This window comes from Syngnathus leptorhynchus, chromosome 9 (assembly GCF_054491065.1).
Source record: "Syngnathus leptorhynchus isolate UIUO chromosome 9, UIUO_Slep, whole genome shotgun sequence".
NCBI classification, from domain to species: Eukaryota; Metazoa; Chordata; class Actinopteri; order Syngnathiformes; family Syngnathidae; genus Syngnathus; species Syngnathus leptorhynchus.
In genome coordinates this window covers 10293007-10307304 of record NC_141203.1, presented here as the reverse complement: position 1 = coordinate 10307304, position 14298 = coordinate 10293007, and the positions used below count along the sequence as shown (strand labels likewise).

General features: G+C 43.6%; 1 protein-coding gene across 4 annotated transcripts in view; it reads left to right on the top strand.

Annotated features, from left to right (window-relative positions):
- Positions 1-14298, top strand: part of map2 (microtubule-associated protein 2) — a 38323-nt gene that overhangs the window by 10475 nt on the left and 13550 nt on the right. For 3 of the 4 annotated variants that reach the window (XR_015067253.1, XM_085920065.1, XM_085920064.1), the window contains exons 1-7: positions 8122-11586; positions 11678-11905; positions 12169-12306; positions 12719-12780; positions 13606-13735; positions 13809-13865; positions 13962-14269. Coding sequence is in view for 3 of the 4 variants with exons in the window: in XM_085920065.1 (XP_085776191.1) it covers positions 8265-11586; positions 11678-11905; positions 12169-12306; positions 12719-12780; positions 13606-13735; positions 13809-13865; positions 13962-14269 (4245 nt within the window). In the remaining variant the exon portion in view is untranslated. Of the gene's footprint in view, positions 1-2523; positions 2794-3785; positions 3876-4010; positions 4086-5878; positions 6095-6948; positions 7237-8121; positions 11587-11677; positions 11906-12168; positions 12307-12718; positions 12781-13605; positions 13736-13808; positions 13866-13961; positions 14270-14298 lie in introns of those variants that run through there. The other variant, XM_085920066.1, reaches the window with a different exon arrangement.

Sequence of the window (14298 nt, the reverse complement as noted above, 5' to 3'; positions counted from 1 at the left end):
AAATCCCTAATGATAAAACATTTGGTTCTTTAATTGGGCTATTGGCTGAACTTATCTTTCTACACTTCTCAGATGTGCTATCTACCTGTCAAATAGGTAAAAAGAAACACTTTGTTTGGAATGAAAGAGAGAGAGAGTGAGAGAGTCTGTTACCTCCATAAAAGCAGTGGCCATGTGGGTGGATGTACATGTGAGTGCAGGCTGCTCAGAGCTGAGTGGGAAGTGGGTATTGAGTGGGAAGAGAAGAGCTGCTTTAGTGAGACGATCAACACCAAGGTCCGCTAAAAGCCAGTCACGCTTTTATGGGCTCTCATTGTTTCCTGCGCAAATTTCCTGCTAGTGAGATTGCTGACGGGGGTTGGATAAGAGCCTTTTTATTTTCTGCTTTCTACATGGAGTATGTTTAATTTGGATGAAGGCCTGTGGCTGGGCGTACGATTTTCTTTTGAATCACAAGCTACGAGTCGAGAAATGGGGTTGGACAGACACAATCTGTCCCAAGTCAGTTTTTTACATGGAATAAGAGAAACCATCCACCGTCACCTGTTATGAAGGAAGATTTTTAACCATCATAAGATTATCAAATGATTGATAATTCAAAAGTCATTGTATCTCCACTAAAAATATTTTAGGTTACTTCTGAAAACCACTAAATGATGGCGAAGCGCCTTTTAAGTTTCAACAAGGCACCTTCACCGTAGTTCCTTGTCACCTGGATGCAATACGATATAGCAAAGCACTACTTTTGTCTAAATAAAACTCCTAAACTTTTTCTAATGTAGTTTCCAGACTTCAAGATGCTGCAAAATTGCAGCAAAGCACTACTTTTGGCTAAATGGAGCACACTCCTTTATACACTGCTATACTGTGAATATAAATCTGTTGCCAGTAGCGTTCTGGCTCAGAAGCAAGGGAACCTTTCTAGGCCAGGACACCCGCCAGGCCGCTTAAACTCGCTTTAGCTTCCCTGACAGCGTTGCTTTTTTGCATTCAAAATTTATGATAGGCTATCTCATGGCCTATTTGTCATTTTTGAGCAGATAACTCCAGGTAGAAATTTTATGACTATTATTAGAAAAAGAGGCCATGCCTGCTAAGCTCCTTTGCAGCTCTCCAACTCCTGCAGTGAGAGGAGAGCCCTGCAATGCAGCATCTGCGTGACGTACGCGCGCACACACACTGAGATGTTGGCATGTGAATGTTTTCAGAACGTAGGAGGGAGATGGAAAAAAAAAAAAACGAGAGAGGAGGGGAAAGATGAAGGCTGATGGAAGCCGGGGGAGGAGTGTGTAGGTGGAAGGACGATACTAGGAGGAAGGTAAAGAGGTAGGAAGAAATAACAGGTGGGAGAAAGACTCATGGGTAAAAAGAAAAAAAAAGATAAGAAATTAGACTAATGACACATATAAGAGCCTCCAGGAAAAAAAATATTATTTTTCTTCACTAGGTTGAGCCGAAACCCGGCCGGTACCGTCAGCACGGTCGGCACTCTATCGACCGGGCCGGTCATTCCTTATAGATTGTGTCATCCCGGGAAATGTGTCCCTTCCAACTCATGTCAGTTATGGTTAAGGTGCCCTTCAACAAGGTGGTGAACCTTCTGTGCTGAATGTCTCCAGTAGGACATCTGTTATGCCGGACGGCCATTTGCTTGATGCTGCTTCTCTAAGAAAAGCCATCACAAAGCATCTAAACTTATATTTGAAGCTCAAAATAGTGTTATTTGGGATTGCTGATTCAGTCATCGAAAAAAAATTGCATCGTCAGTGTGCCATCAGGTGAAAAGAGCAGCTCAGTCAGCCGTCTGTCTGTGCAACACCTCTCGTGTGATGCGCACTGCAATATGTTCAATATTTTGCGGGAGGAAATGGTTCGCTTGGGAAAACAAAACCAAAGAAGTCATTAATTCATTTTGCTTTCTGTTTTGTAGCTCTGTTTAACAGACGGATGAAAATCAAGTCAAAATTGAGATTGTGGCTGGAAAAATGTACACAGCCAGTCCACCACTAAGGATGATCAAGTCGGAAGTGGAGGTCAGCCACCAAACACAAATACCGGCAGGACCAAGACAGACTGACAACTTCATTTTGATATTTTACGACTTTCAATAAATAGGAGTGCTGTTGAGTTGAAGCCCCGAGCAGGGTCACAGTGGTGAAAGACGAGCTGTGACAGTCAAGGAACCTTCAAAGGAGACATTCTGAGCAGAGGAATCACTGCGGAGTCTCTATTGGGCTGTCACTCCCGTATCCGTTGAGCTGAGTCATGCAAATCTTGACAATTATTCATTTCGGCTTGGAGCTTAAACACTCTTCATTAAATATTCAGCGTAAGCGTTTTCTGGCAGGTAGACGGATCCATTGGTATTCTATTTGACTACTGTGAGTTTCTGAGACATTCATTATGTTATACTGGTTGATTTTTTTTAACACTACAATAAAAGTCTGGTCTTTAGCTGACGTTGCAAACTTTTAATAACCTGCTGACTTGTTACCATGTCTGCCTCTCCTCTCAACCTCACAGAAGGAGAGACATTCCTCGACCGCCCGCCCCTCCCTCCCCTATCCTGAGTTCGTACTAGCATGGCAGATGACCGACAGCCAGAAGACGGTGCCGCTCAGTGGGACCCTTCCAGGGGCCAGGAGTCCACCGGTACCCACGGGGCCAATGGTTTCTCATCTTCCTCGTACAGGACGTGCCAGACGGGTGGGGCTCACCCGACCCCCGCCCCCTTCTCGGCGAGGGAGAACGGCTTTGATGGGGAGTTAACTGGTGCTCATGCTATAACTGCAGGTATGTGTGATCTCTCTTTTACAACTCAGCAGATGGCTTGTTTACAAAAACATCATCGTAATGTGTCGACACAGTCCAGACGTGGATGTGTCAGCTTTCCTTGCACACGTATGTAGTCGGCGTGTTATGCATCGTTGCGTGGGTTTGCAACAGACCGAGTCCAACCCGAATCAGAGCTGTTATTAAACGTGCTATAATTACAATGTTACCCCCCAGCTCCCGGATCACCCTCACTCACTGACACCCCGGAGACAGAAATGGCGGTGCAGCAGTTGTGTTGCCATGACAACAAGTCTCCCACCAATTTGCTTTTTTGTTCAGTTTTGCCTTCCGCTCGCATTATTGAAGCCGTTAACCACATGACTTCAAGTTAACGATAAGCGATACTTGCTATTTGAGACATTAGCTGAACGCCGGATTGTGAAAAATTCCACACCATCAACAAGATTCTCAAGAAACAATCAATTGACTAATCAATTTTTATCCCCATCCCTACTAAGAGGTGAGTCCAACATGCTGTGGCAGAGAATTGCTGACGTTGGCTAATCCCCCCCAGCCTTGAGCCTTTTGAGAGTCAGCTCTTCAGATGCAACAAGAACCTCTGAAGCACTAAATTGCCCCCTTGACATTCTGTTAAAGCTGGAGCTCACTATGTCGGCTTTTTTTTTTTTTGGTCTCAAAGAGGTCAAGAGCAACATGCTACAAACAACTCTAGTGTGTAAAAATTCTATATAAAAACAGAATGTTGCTAACATTCAAAACATTTTGCGTCTTTCCATTTGATATGCTCACCAGTCTGTTGTCAAGGAAACAATCTGTTTTTTTTTTGAAAAACACATTTTGGATGCTGACTGGTTTTGCATCCAATGCCACTCTCTTTGCTCTCCCATTGTGTGTCTTTGTATAATTTCTGCGTAAACATGATCATCTTTACCATTTATTATTATTATTATTATTATTGAGAGCAATTTTCTGTTTGTTTCTGTGTTCAGAGCAAGTGTCTGCAAGAATCGTGCAGGAAGTGACTGCCGAGGCGGTGGCGGTACTAAAGGGGGAACAGGAGAGTCAAAGACTGCCATCAGGTTTGCTATACACGCTCACAAAAAATATCCACCGCTAACAATATTACGAACCTTTCACAATTTCAAACATACCAAACTTCCAATTATCGTAAAAAAAAACCTGCAGTCATCTTCAATCTTCATCCTTCATTGTAGTCGAAGACACCACCAATTTACCTCCGTCGCCGCCTCCTTCACCTGCTGCGGAACAATTTGGCCCTCTTGAGCAAGGTAGGCCAAAACATGCCAAGTGTACTCTGTATAAGCATCCAACGGCCCCCTCCTCCCGTTGCATCACGAGTTGCAGAGATCTTAGGGAAGACTATGTTCCGACAGACCATCCAGAGTTCATAACAAGCTAATTTTTCTTTATTTCAGTCACAGATTTTCGCATGCTCCATCCTCCTTAATTTGAAGCAATGACTGGCTGACGCAGGTTGTCTCTTCAACATTTACTTCTAGAAGAGGAGTTTTATTTGAATCATTGTTTCCTACCATTTCCCCTTCTAACAACCAGCATACCTCACAGTCTTCCCACATACTAATCTGACAACTTTCTCTTTCTTACATGTCTCTTCATGGTGGGTTTTTTTTTTTTGGCAGCTGTCAGTGTTTTGTGTGTGTGATTCTGGGCCTTCATGGCTCAGCACTGTAGACCTGACTTGAACATTTGTGGAGTAAGTCACAAAATAGGATTAGGAATGAAGCCGGTGAGAAATGAGCAAGTCACGCAGCTAATTATCTTTGCTTGATTGTGCTGATATAAATGATCCTTTAAATCTATGACAAAAACATCTCCTAAAAGTGAGTGAATGGTTTGTTTGGGTAAGATAGATGTGAATTTGTTTTTATAGTGTCTTATTATGCTTGACTGTCTACCAAAGGATAATTACAAATCAGAGGTTAGCATTTATTTATTTTTTGTTCACAGGCACCCTAAAAAAATAAATATGTTAGAATGGCTTTACGGCAGCAGAATTACATTTGACGATAGATATTGCGCTTTGGTTAGGTTGGTTTGGATAAGTCCTGTTTTTGTATTGTTGCTGTTTACTTACACTACCTGATCATATTGAGCATTGATAGGGTTGTTTAACTAAGCAATAGAGTTTTAGTCATTTTCTTCAAAATAAAACTGCCAATCTTGGTCTCTAATCAGTTGCTATTAACAGTCACCCCATCAATGTCTGTTTGTCATGTCACTTTTTGTAACCCCCTTTCTGATTTGCTTGACTTTTTATTTACTGATGTTCAATGGGCTCTTTGCATCTACAGTAAGTGCTGTGATGTCTTATTTATTGGGGATATTGCGAATGAAACATTACTGGTTTGGCAAACCACAGCCATGTATGCATAGTTTCGAGTAAACTGACAAGTATAATTATGTCTTTGATTTTTTTTTCATTTTTAAAAGAAATACAAAAATAATTGTTGTTTTCTATTATATACATTGCCTTATTAAAATTTAATAGCGGTTTGAGCAATCGTAGATTTCTGATTATGCGTATCGCTGTGTTCTAGAATTTCTTTTTCTGTGTATAAATAACATTAGTTTAAAAGGAGAAAAAGTCTAATTAAAAAAAAGAGGTCCCAGAACTGGAAAATCATTTATATATTTAGCACGGGAGATTATTTTGCAATGAGCCCATTTTCTTTTGCCCCTCAACTCTTATATAGAAAATGTCCATTTTAAAGTACCCCTTGATACCATAAAGCTCCTGATAAGAAAAAACATTTGCAGATTTTGTTCATCTTAAAATTAAGCAAGAACCATGACAGTAGAATTAGTAGAATTCAATGTACTGATAAAAATAACATCTGTCAGCAAACATTTATACTGTATTTTGTATTGTTTCATTCTCATGACAGACAAAAATGCTGACTGATTTTTAAAATGGATATTTTCTTTTGAGGTGTTACATCACGCCCCCATCCCCCTTTTTACGTCCTCTTTTATTTATTCCTCATTGTGCGTGTCCAGATTTCCCTTGCAGTTCTTCTCCTTGTGTCTGTCTTGTTTGTAGATGTAGGGGATGAGGAGGAGGCAGGCCCTCTCCGCCGCTTCCAAAATTCTCGGGAGAGGTGCAAGTTCCTCGCCCCCTCTATCTCAGTTTCTGTGCCTGAGGACGACCCCTACCACTCCGACGAGGAGTACTATGAACACCCCTTGTTCAGCCCCGAGTGGACGCACTCGGGCGCCCGCCCCATGGGGCAGGCTGTGGCCTTTAGACAGATTGAAGGTGAACCACGCACGGTTCCTCTTTGCCGTCGCTCAACCCCTCCACCACCCCTTAACTTTCCGTTGAACATCTCCCTCATCTGTGTTGTGCTTTCGTCAAGGGGGGCGTCTCTCCGCCCTTTCCGTCCCTCCGTTTGTCACTCCGTCCTTCATCTTTGTGTGTTTGCGTGTCCTTGTGATGTCTATTTACTGGGAATCTGAGAGATTTCAGATTTGTAAAACGTCATGTTCTTGTTTACTTTGCCCGTCATTGCCACTTGTGTTTGCAATCATGCTTAATAGCAGGAGAGTTTTATTAAGGTTCCGTCAATGAAAATAGGATGAGGTGATAAGGTGTACGGTTTCGGTGGCTGTAACAAGGTTATATAATATCAATTAATTCCCTACACAAGACTCCACTTATGAATTACAAACACATCATTTGACTGGGCAAACAGATCCTCACAAACTTATGAAAAAAAAAAAAGTCTGCTGCTGTTTGCTCTTGTTTACTCTTTAGTAGTGTTTCCCTTGAAGAATGTGACCTGGAGTGTAGTTTGATTATCTATAGCCAATCGTTTTTGTAAAGTAAAATTGACAAGTGACTGGTGGTGAGAACAAAAAACATACTTCCCTTCCAAGATTCTTCTTCATAAGGACATGAAAAATAAATACTCAGAAGTGCCATCCATTCCAAAAGCCAAAATATATCAAATATACTTACACGCAATACTTGTGCCTATGTGTGATGTATCTGTGAACACTTTGGATCATCTCAAAGTGTCCCTTCATTGGTTCTGTTTTCACACTGCCCAAGTCTGTGTTGCCTGTAGTCTTAATGTGTCCCCCCTCCCCTCTCACCCTGTTTTGGAGAAGAAGAGACCATGGAGGCTCTTACAGCTGAATACGAGGAGGAGGAGGAGGTTGAAGAGGATGATGATGAGGATGAGGAAGAGGATGAGGAGGAGAGTGCAGAGGCAGCTCTTGATGAGCAGCAATGGAGCGGGGAAGAGCCCGACCTGGACATCCCCGAAACAGAAGTTTTAGAACAGACAGAGGCCATAGACAAGGCCCCGGATTTAGACCTGGGGTCGGCTGAGGCAGTTAGTGCTCCTGCAGCAAGTTCTTTGGAAGCAGAGGGTGAGGAGGAAAGCCCTGAGACAGGTGTGTCCTCTCTGTGCACCCTGCCTGCATGTTAAAGCTTGTCTACTGTATACGAATGCCGGATGTATGGAGAAGCAGGAGAATTCCAGTGTCAGTCAGCTGGAATGGCAAATCATTGGCCCTCTGCATTGCTGTGTCTGCAAGGCAACACAGGCTTGTTAGTGGGTACAAAAAAAAAAAAGTCACATGTTGTTATGCCTGTGTTTTCTTCTCGTTGCTCTTGTTCGGGGCTGGCTCTTTTTTGTCCTGGTATGATTACGTGTCGCACCTGCAATCATGCTTCTGATCACCAGCTAGAAGCTTCCAGGACTGTCATTATGTTTACACCGATGGCTTGGTGCTGGTATACCAGAGCATTGCATTATTGTAATTTTTAATTATTTCAGTGGTCACTCATTGGCAGGGGGATGGCAGGTTTTTTTAATTTATTTTTTATTTTTTTATTTTTGATGTCGGCTCTCCTTTTTTAACCAAATGTATATCTATTATTGTATATTTTAATTATTCAGTATTTATCAAATGACCAAGTCATCTGGTTTAGTTTTTGTCAATGTTAGTTTGTCGCATATTATAGCCATCTGATATTCACAACCAGGATTGTTTAGTATTCCTCCAAATTTTATTTGACATCATTAACTAGCATGATCATTTGATCAAAAACTATGTCAACATTTCTATCTCTCAATTTAACAAAGAATAACTGACATTTGATGTTATATCGATTTTTGCATGGATATCCATTCCATGAATTATTGTTTGTTTTTCATCAGTCCGCCTGACAGTTGCCTCATGCCGGCATTATGACATACCATGCCATATTTCCATCCATCTCTGACTTGGCGGACCTCATTCTTTTGCCGCTCATCTTCGGTGATGGCTGTTTCATTGTGCTGTAAGTTTCAGAGGAGAGCTTTGCCTGTTTTATTCGCCCATTACCTGGCCAAATCAATATCAGCGCATGCCAAAGCAAAAGCCTTTCATATTGTCTTCATAACGACCAACTTACAGATGTTCTTTCAGCTGTGAAGATGGACTCGGAAAAAGCCGTAAGTGAGAAAAGTGGTTCCATGAGCCCAGACAGCATCGGATCAGAGAAACGTCCAGAGGAGCTATTGGAGCAACAGACCCAAGGCTTCTTTGCTGGAGAACGAATGGTACCGGAGAGTCCCACCATAGATACGCCATCTTTTGTACCTCCAGATGTGCAAACTCAAGCCAAAGAACCCGCAAAGTCAATCATGCTTCAGCCCATCTACGGTGAGCCCATCACTGTGTCAGAGAAGCAACCGTCCGTGGAGGTCGTAGAGTTCAGCAGCCTCGGTTCTCCCTCTGATTTCTCCTCAATGGGAGTCAAAACTGAAGGAGGAAACGTGACCAGTGATGCGATGTCAGCATATTTTGAAACATCAGCCACTGATGCTCTTGTGTCCCCTCAAGGTAAGGGTGAAGGCTATTATGAACTGAGCAGAGTCAGTGAAGAGACCAATACTGTTGATTCCAAGTCTCCGAAGATTGGTTTGTCAGTACAGGAGAGTCCTAAAACCCAAAACACAGACACTCAAGATTTCCCAGTTCCAGACAAGGGTAATGAATGCAAGCTCTCCCCGGGTAAATTGGCCTTGGACCAAAGGAGCTACTCCCTCAACATCACAATCGGAGCAACGGATCGTAACGGCCAAGGTAGAACGAGCAAGTTCTCGCCATTGGCCGCTGATATCATGACGCACACCAGCGGAAGTCTCGACGAGTCTGCAGATTACCTCCCGATCACTACTCCTTCTGGAGAAAAGCCACCTCCCTTCCCTCCACTCATCCTGGAGACAGCAGCTTCCATCACCTCTGATTCTTCATCTCCACCAAGGATGGCTGAAGCCGTTTCGAACCCCAGCCCTGAACCTGAGTCCCCCGAGTCCCCCGAGTCACCAAAACCATGCGAGGGCAGTCCTAAGAATAATACTGTCATGGCTCAAGACTTGCCTGAGATGCTAGACCTTGCTGGGCCCCGTTCACGGCTGTCATCGGAAGCCGCTGAACCAGAACTCGGACGGCGAAAGTCATTTCAAGCCTTCTCCGATGACCTGCTTTCTAGCTTGGTTTCAGGTGAACAAAGTCCTGGAATAAGAAAGAGTGACAGTCAGCTGGAAGAGATGGGCTATTGCGTTTTCAGTGAATACTCTGGACCTATGCCGTCCCCTGCAGACGTGATCAGCCCAACAAACACTTCTGCACAAGTCTTCACTCCAGCTGTTCTTCAGGAGAAAGTTGCTGCCCAAGCCAGGAAACTAGCAGTTCGGGACACATCTGTGGAAGACAAGACCCAGACTTTAGACCTAACCGTCAGTGACGATAATGAGACAAGAGAAAAGGGGAGAGAAGGTTCCTCCGAAGAAGAACAAAGCAACGTAAAGGACCACCTGAATACAAGTCAGGAGGTGAAATCCTCTGCCCCGCCAGTGGAGTCGTTTGTGACACCCACCGTCACGGTGACTCTAGAAGAAAGTGGGCGGTCAGGAAGCGAGACTGAGCGACAAGCTAGTGGCGAAGGATCTGCTTCTGAAACAGAGATTGCCGACTATGAGAGGCAGATCCGCAAACTGGAGATGGAGGGAAGGCCTCTCAGTTTGGAGGAAGAACGAGAGTTGCAGGAGCTTCGGGAGAAGGTCAAGCTGGTGCACCAGGAGGCCTATGAGGAGGTGGATGCTGAAGATGTTTACCAGTTAACAGGGGTGGCCAAGGACCGCATTGCCAGGCCTGTCAAGACTTCACCCACTTCTTCAGTGGAAAGCAATATCGACGATGATAAACTACTTTCCCCGGTTCTCTCACCGTCCAAGCTCAAACAAAAAGAACTTTATGGTTCCCCGAAAAGAGCACTGTCACCAGTGCTAACCGTAACCAAAGAATCCAAAGAAGAAACGGACACAAATGCCAGAGAACAGCCTGATAAAGTTGACGAGAAAATAAAGATTGAGACAGAAAAGAAAATTCCAGAAGACACTGAAAAGAAAGTGGATGAAACGAAAGAAAGAGAAGAGAAGGAAGGAAAGGAAAAAGATGTGGTAGAGAGGATTCAAAAGGAAGACAATGAGAAAGAGCAATTGAGACAGAAAGAGGAGCAGGAGAAACGTGAAAAGGAAGAGAAAGAAAGGATTGAGAAAGAAAGGAAAGAAAAGGAGGAGAGAGAAAGGGAAGAGGAAGAGAGGATTGAGAAAGAAAGGAAAGACAAGGAAGAGGCTGAAAGATTGGAGAAAGAGAGGAAAGAAAAAGCAGAGAGGGAATTGAGAGAAAAGGAAGAGGTTGAGAGGATGGAGAAAGAGAGGAAAGAAAAAGTGGAGAAGGAATTGAAAGAAAAGGAAGAGGCTGAGAGGATGGAGAAAGAGAGGAAAGAAAAAGTGGAGAGGGAATTGAGAGAAAAGGAAGAAGCTGAGAGAATAGAGAAAGAAAGGAAAGAAAAAGCAGAGAGGGAAATCAAAGAAAGGGAAGAGGCTGAGAAAATAGAGAAAGAAAAACAGGAGAAGGCATTGAAAGAAAAAGAAGAGGCAGAGAGAATAGAGAAAGAAAGAAAAGAAAAAGAGGAGAGGGAAATCAGAGAAAGAGAGGAGGCAGAGAAAATTGAGAAAGAAAGGAAAGAAAACCAGGAGAGGGAAACGAGAGAAAGGCAAGAGGCGGAGAGAGTTGAGAAAGAAAGAAAAGAACAAGAGAAACAGTTGAGAGAAAAGGAAGAGAAGACGAGGATTGAAAACGAGAGGAGAGCCAAAGAACAGAAAGAGAAAGAGGAAAGGGAAGAGCAAGTAGAGGAAGCAAGGAAAGAGGAAAAGGAAAGACATGAGAGAGAGTCAAGGGAGAAGGAAAATCAACCTGAACAAGAGACGCAACATATCGAAGAGACAAAAATATTGACCGAAATAGACAAAGTCCAACAGGCCGAAAAAGGGGAACAGAAAGAAGAGCAAAATGCCGAAGCAGCCGCGGTCAAGGAGATCACTGAGACTCGCGCCGCCATCGAATCCATCGTGACGGTCGAAGACGACTTCATCACTGTGGTCCAAACCATCGATGAAGCCGATGAACCGGGACACAGTGTTCGATTCTCCGCTCCACCTGAAGCCTTGTGTATACCCAGCGGGGGAGAGCAAGAGGAGGAAGACGATGACGAGGAGGAGGATGACGAGGAGGAGGAGTCCGTGGAGTTGGCCCAGGAGGCCGACATTGAGGCTGGCAGTTTTGAAGAGGTTCCTGAGACCCCCGTGTCTCAACCCGAAGAAACAGAAGCTCCAACAGAAAGTTATGACAGAGATGAAACCACCATGGACGACTCCATCTTGGACAGTTCTTGGGTGGACACACAAGGTGAGACCTTGAAAAACCACGTTGGTCAGAATTGTTTATTTCCTGAAAATAATTTTGACATTATGCCAACCCTCTTTCTTTCTTTTCACAGATGATGACAAGAGCATGGCTACAGAGCAGATCCAACCCTTGCCCAAGGTGCCCAGCTCTGTCAAAGACTCCACTGAGCTCCAAACTAAGCAGCAGAAGAGAGTAGAGAAGCACGAAAAGTCTGGCAAGCCCAAAACTAAAGGCGGGCGGTTTAAAGGCCGACTCTCCACTCCTGAACGCAAGCCACTGCGCAAGGAACCGGTTTGCATCCCTCGGGAGAAGAAAAAAGGTCCTTTTCAGTCTCGATTAAGTCGATTAACTCAACTCGATTCGTGACTCCTGTTTTGCGTCAGGGCCGATTTTAGATTCTTTCAAACCTTCATAACTTGGATTTTCTTACGCGGGATATTGTCTTGCATGACGTGTTTTGTTATGTAATGGTAATGCCCAGATTAATTTTACTCAACTGGAGGAATTGTTAAAAAAAAACGATTGTTGTTTTTATCCTTCGGCATTCACTTATCGATGTCTCCCTGCGGCCAATTGATATAGCTGTGATAAAGAAAACGGAGTTTACCAAAAAAATGGAGGCTCAGACTCTGTCCCCGTCCAAGAGGATTGGACCCAAACAAGTTGTCCGCCAGGGCCGCCCCACTCAGCATCATTCCTGTCCTAGAAGGAGACCCACAGGTGATACTTTGCTTCTTCTGTCATGCGTGTGGTCTTTTCTGCAGCGCCATGTTCACCAATGTCTTCCATGTCCACCAATGCTATCTTCTTTTCATTTGTATGTGTCGATGTTTTGAATTCATTTAATTAGGTCACTCTTGAAAAACTGACACTTCTGCTTACTTGCATTTTCTCTGTATTGTTTTCTTCATGTGTGTTCTTTCCTTTTTTGACATAATAAATAAAATAATGTTACCTTTTTAGTTGGCTTCATTTCTATCTTCATCATCGTTGTTGTCTTTCTCTCCCCTCTTCAAAATATTTGTCATGGTCTCATGCACATTATGTTTAACCCAAATGTTGGCTACTTGTTGCGTGTTTTTTCTTTTTAATTCAAGTCTTAAAACATACAGTCTGTACTTTTGTCTTTTAGAGCCACTTTCCGACAGTCGCCAGCCTCTCACCGTTGCCAGGCGGTCTTGCGACAGAGCGTTGGTGAGTAAATTCCATTAACATCAACAGTATCAGTGGCCTCTGGCACCATTTACAGATATTCAGATTGTGTTTTCTGTGGATTATTAGATTTGAAATTTCAACTGTCCTCAATAAGCTTGGCATCTTATTACCATAGCAACTCAGTACCTTGATCATTTTTGTCTCTTGACTCGTGTCAAATAGAAAACTAATTACGTTAGGGAATATTTTATATTTCTTTGAAGCGAAAGCTGAAAGGTTTTCTCCTTGCATAATTATCACATAATTGCATGTTTGCTCCAATGCTTCTTTATTTTTTTTACCATGACTGTATTGACTTGTGAGTTAATGGGTTTGTTTGCAGGAGTGTTTAAAGTCACAGTGTAGGTGCTAAATCATCCAGTGACATTTCTCTTGCGATTATCTCTCTCCTCCGACATTCTAATGACAGTTATTGACTCCAAATAACAGCATTTATGCATATCATAAATGCCACTGAAGAACGATAATGAAGTGTTAATTTGAACACAAATTTGTGTTTTCTTTGCTTTGGTTATAGTCTTCATGTCCTTATCTGCTATTAGTCATAAAGCAGCTGGTTGTTCAGATTTGTATTTTATGTTATTCATTCCTCTTCAAAGAACTCCATGAATCAAATCGAGAAACATTAGATGATTCATGCATGCTCAGCATTTTGCAAAAACACACTTTCATGCCCACAATGATTACATCATTAGATGAACCTCTTCCATCTAGAAGGAAAAATATGCGTTCATGTTTTGAAAACCAGTTCCCTAAAGTCTCACCGGCCATGATAATATTTTTTATTTTATTTGTGTTTGATAGGATGGTAGATCGCAAAGTCCTTCTATGCCGCGGCAAGCCTCGTCTCTGAATCGCCGTGTATACCATGACCATGAGGACAGTTCAACCTCCATCACTAGTTCTGGTTCAACAGCTCCCCGCAGACCCACAAGTAAGCTGCCGCCGGACCACGAAACCCGCCTTGAACAAACTGACATGAACGTACATTTTGTGTCTCCTTTCAGCTTGCCGTTCTGCGATGAGGGCAGAGCAAAGGACGGGTCGAGCTCCTAGTATGACAGGTGGAGTAAATTCAATTTCGTTTCAAAAAATTCTATGGTGGTACCACACCCTTTACTGCACATTCGGGGTTTATCCTTGGTTTTTTCCCTCAACAGTCTCAGAGCCGCTACGCTCCCGTTCAGCCCGCAGTGGCCATTCAACGCCGCGTACCCCCGGCTCCACCGCCATGACCCCTGGGACCCCTCCCAGCTGCTCATCATCCTCAAGGACGCCGGGAACTCCACGCTCCCTTAGCTTGATGTCCCATGACAGGAAGGTGGCTGTGGCGCGCACCCCGCCCAAATCCCCAGCCACCACTCCCAAGCAGCTGAGACTCCTTAACCAACCGCTACCCGACTTCAAGAAAGTTCGCTCCAAGGTCGGCTCCATAGATAATATCAAGTATCAGCCCAAAGGCGGACAGGTAAGAGACAATTTTAGCTCACTACTGTG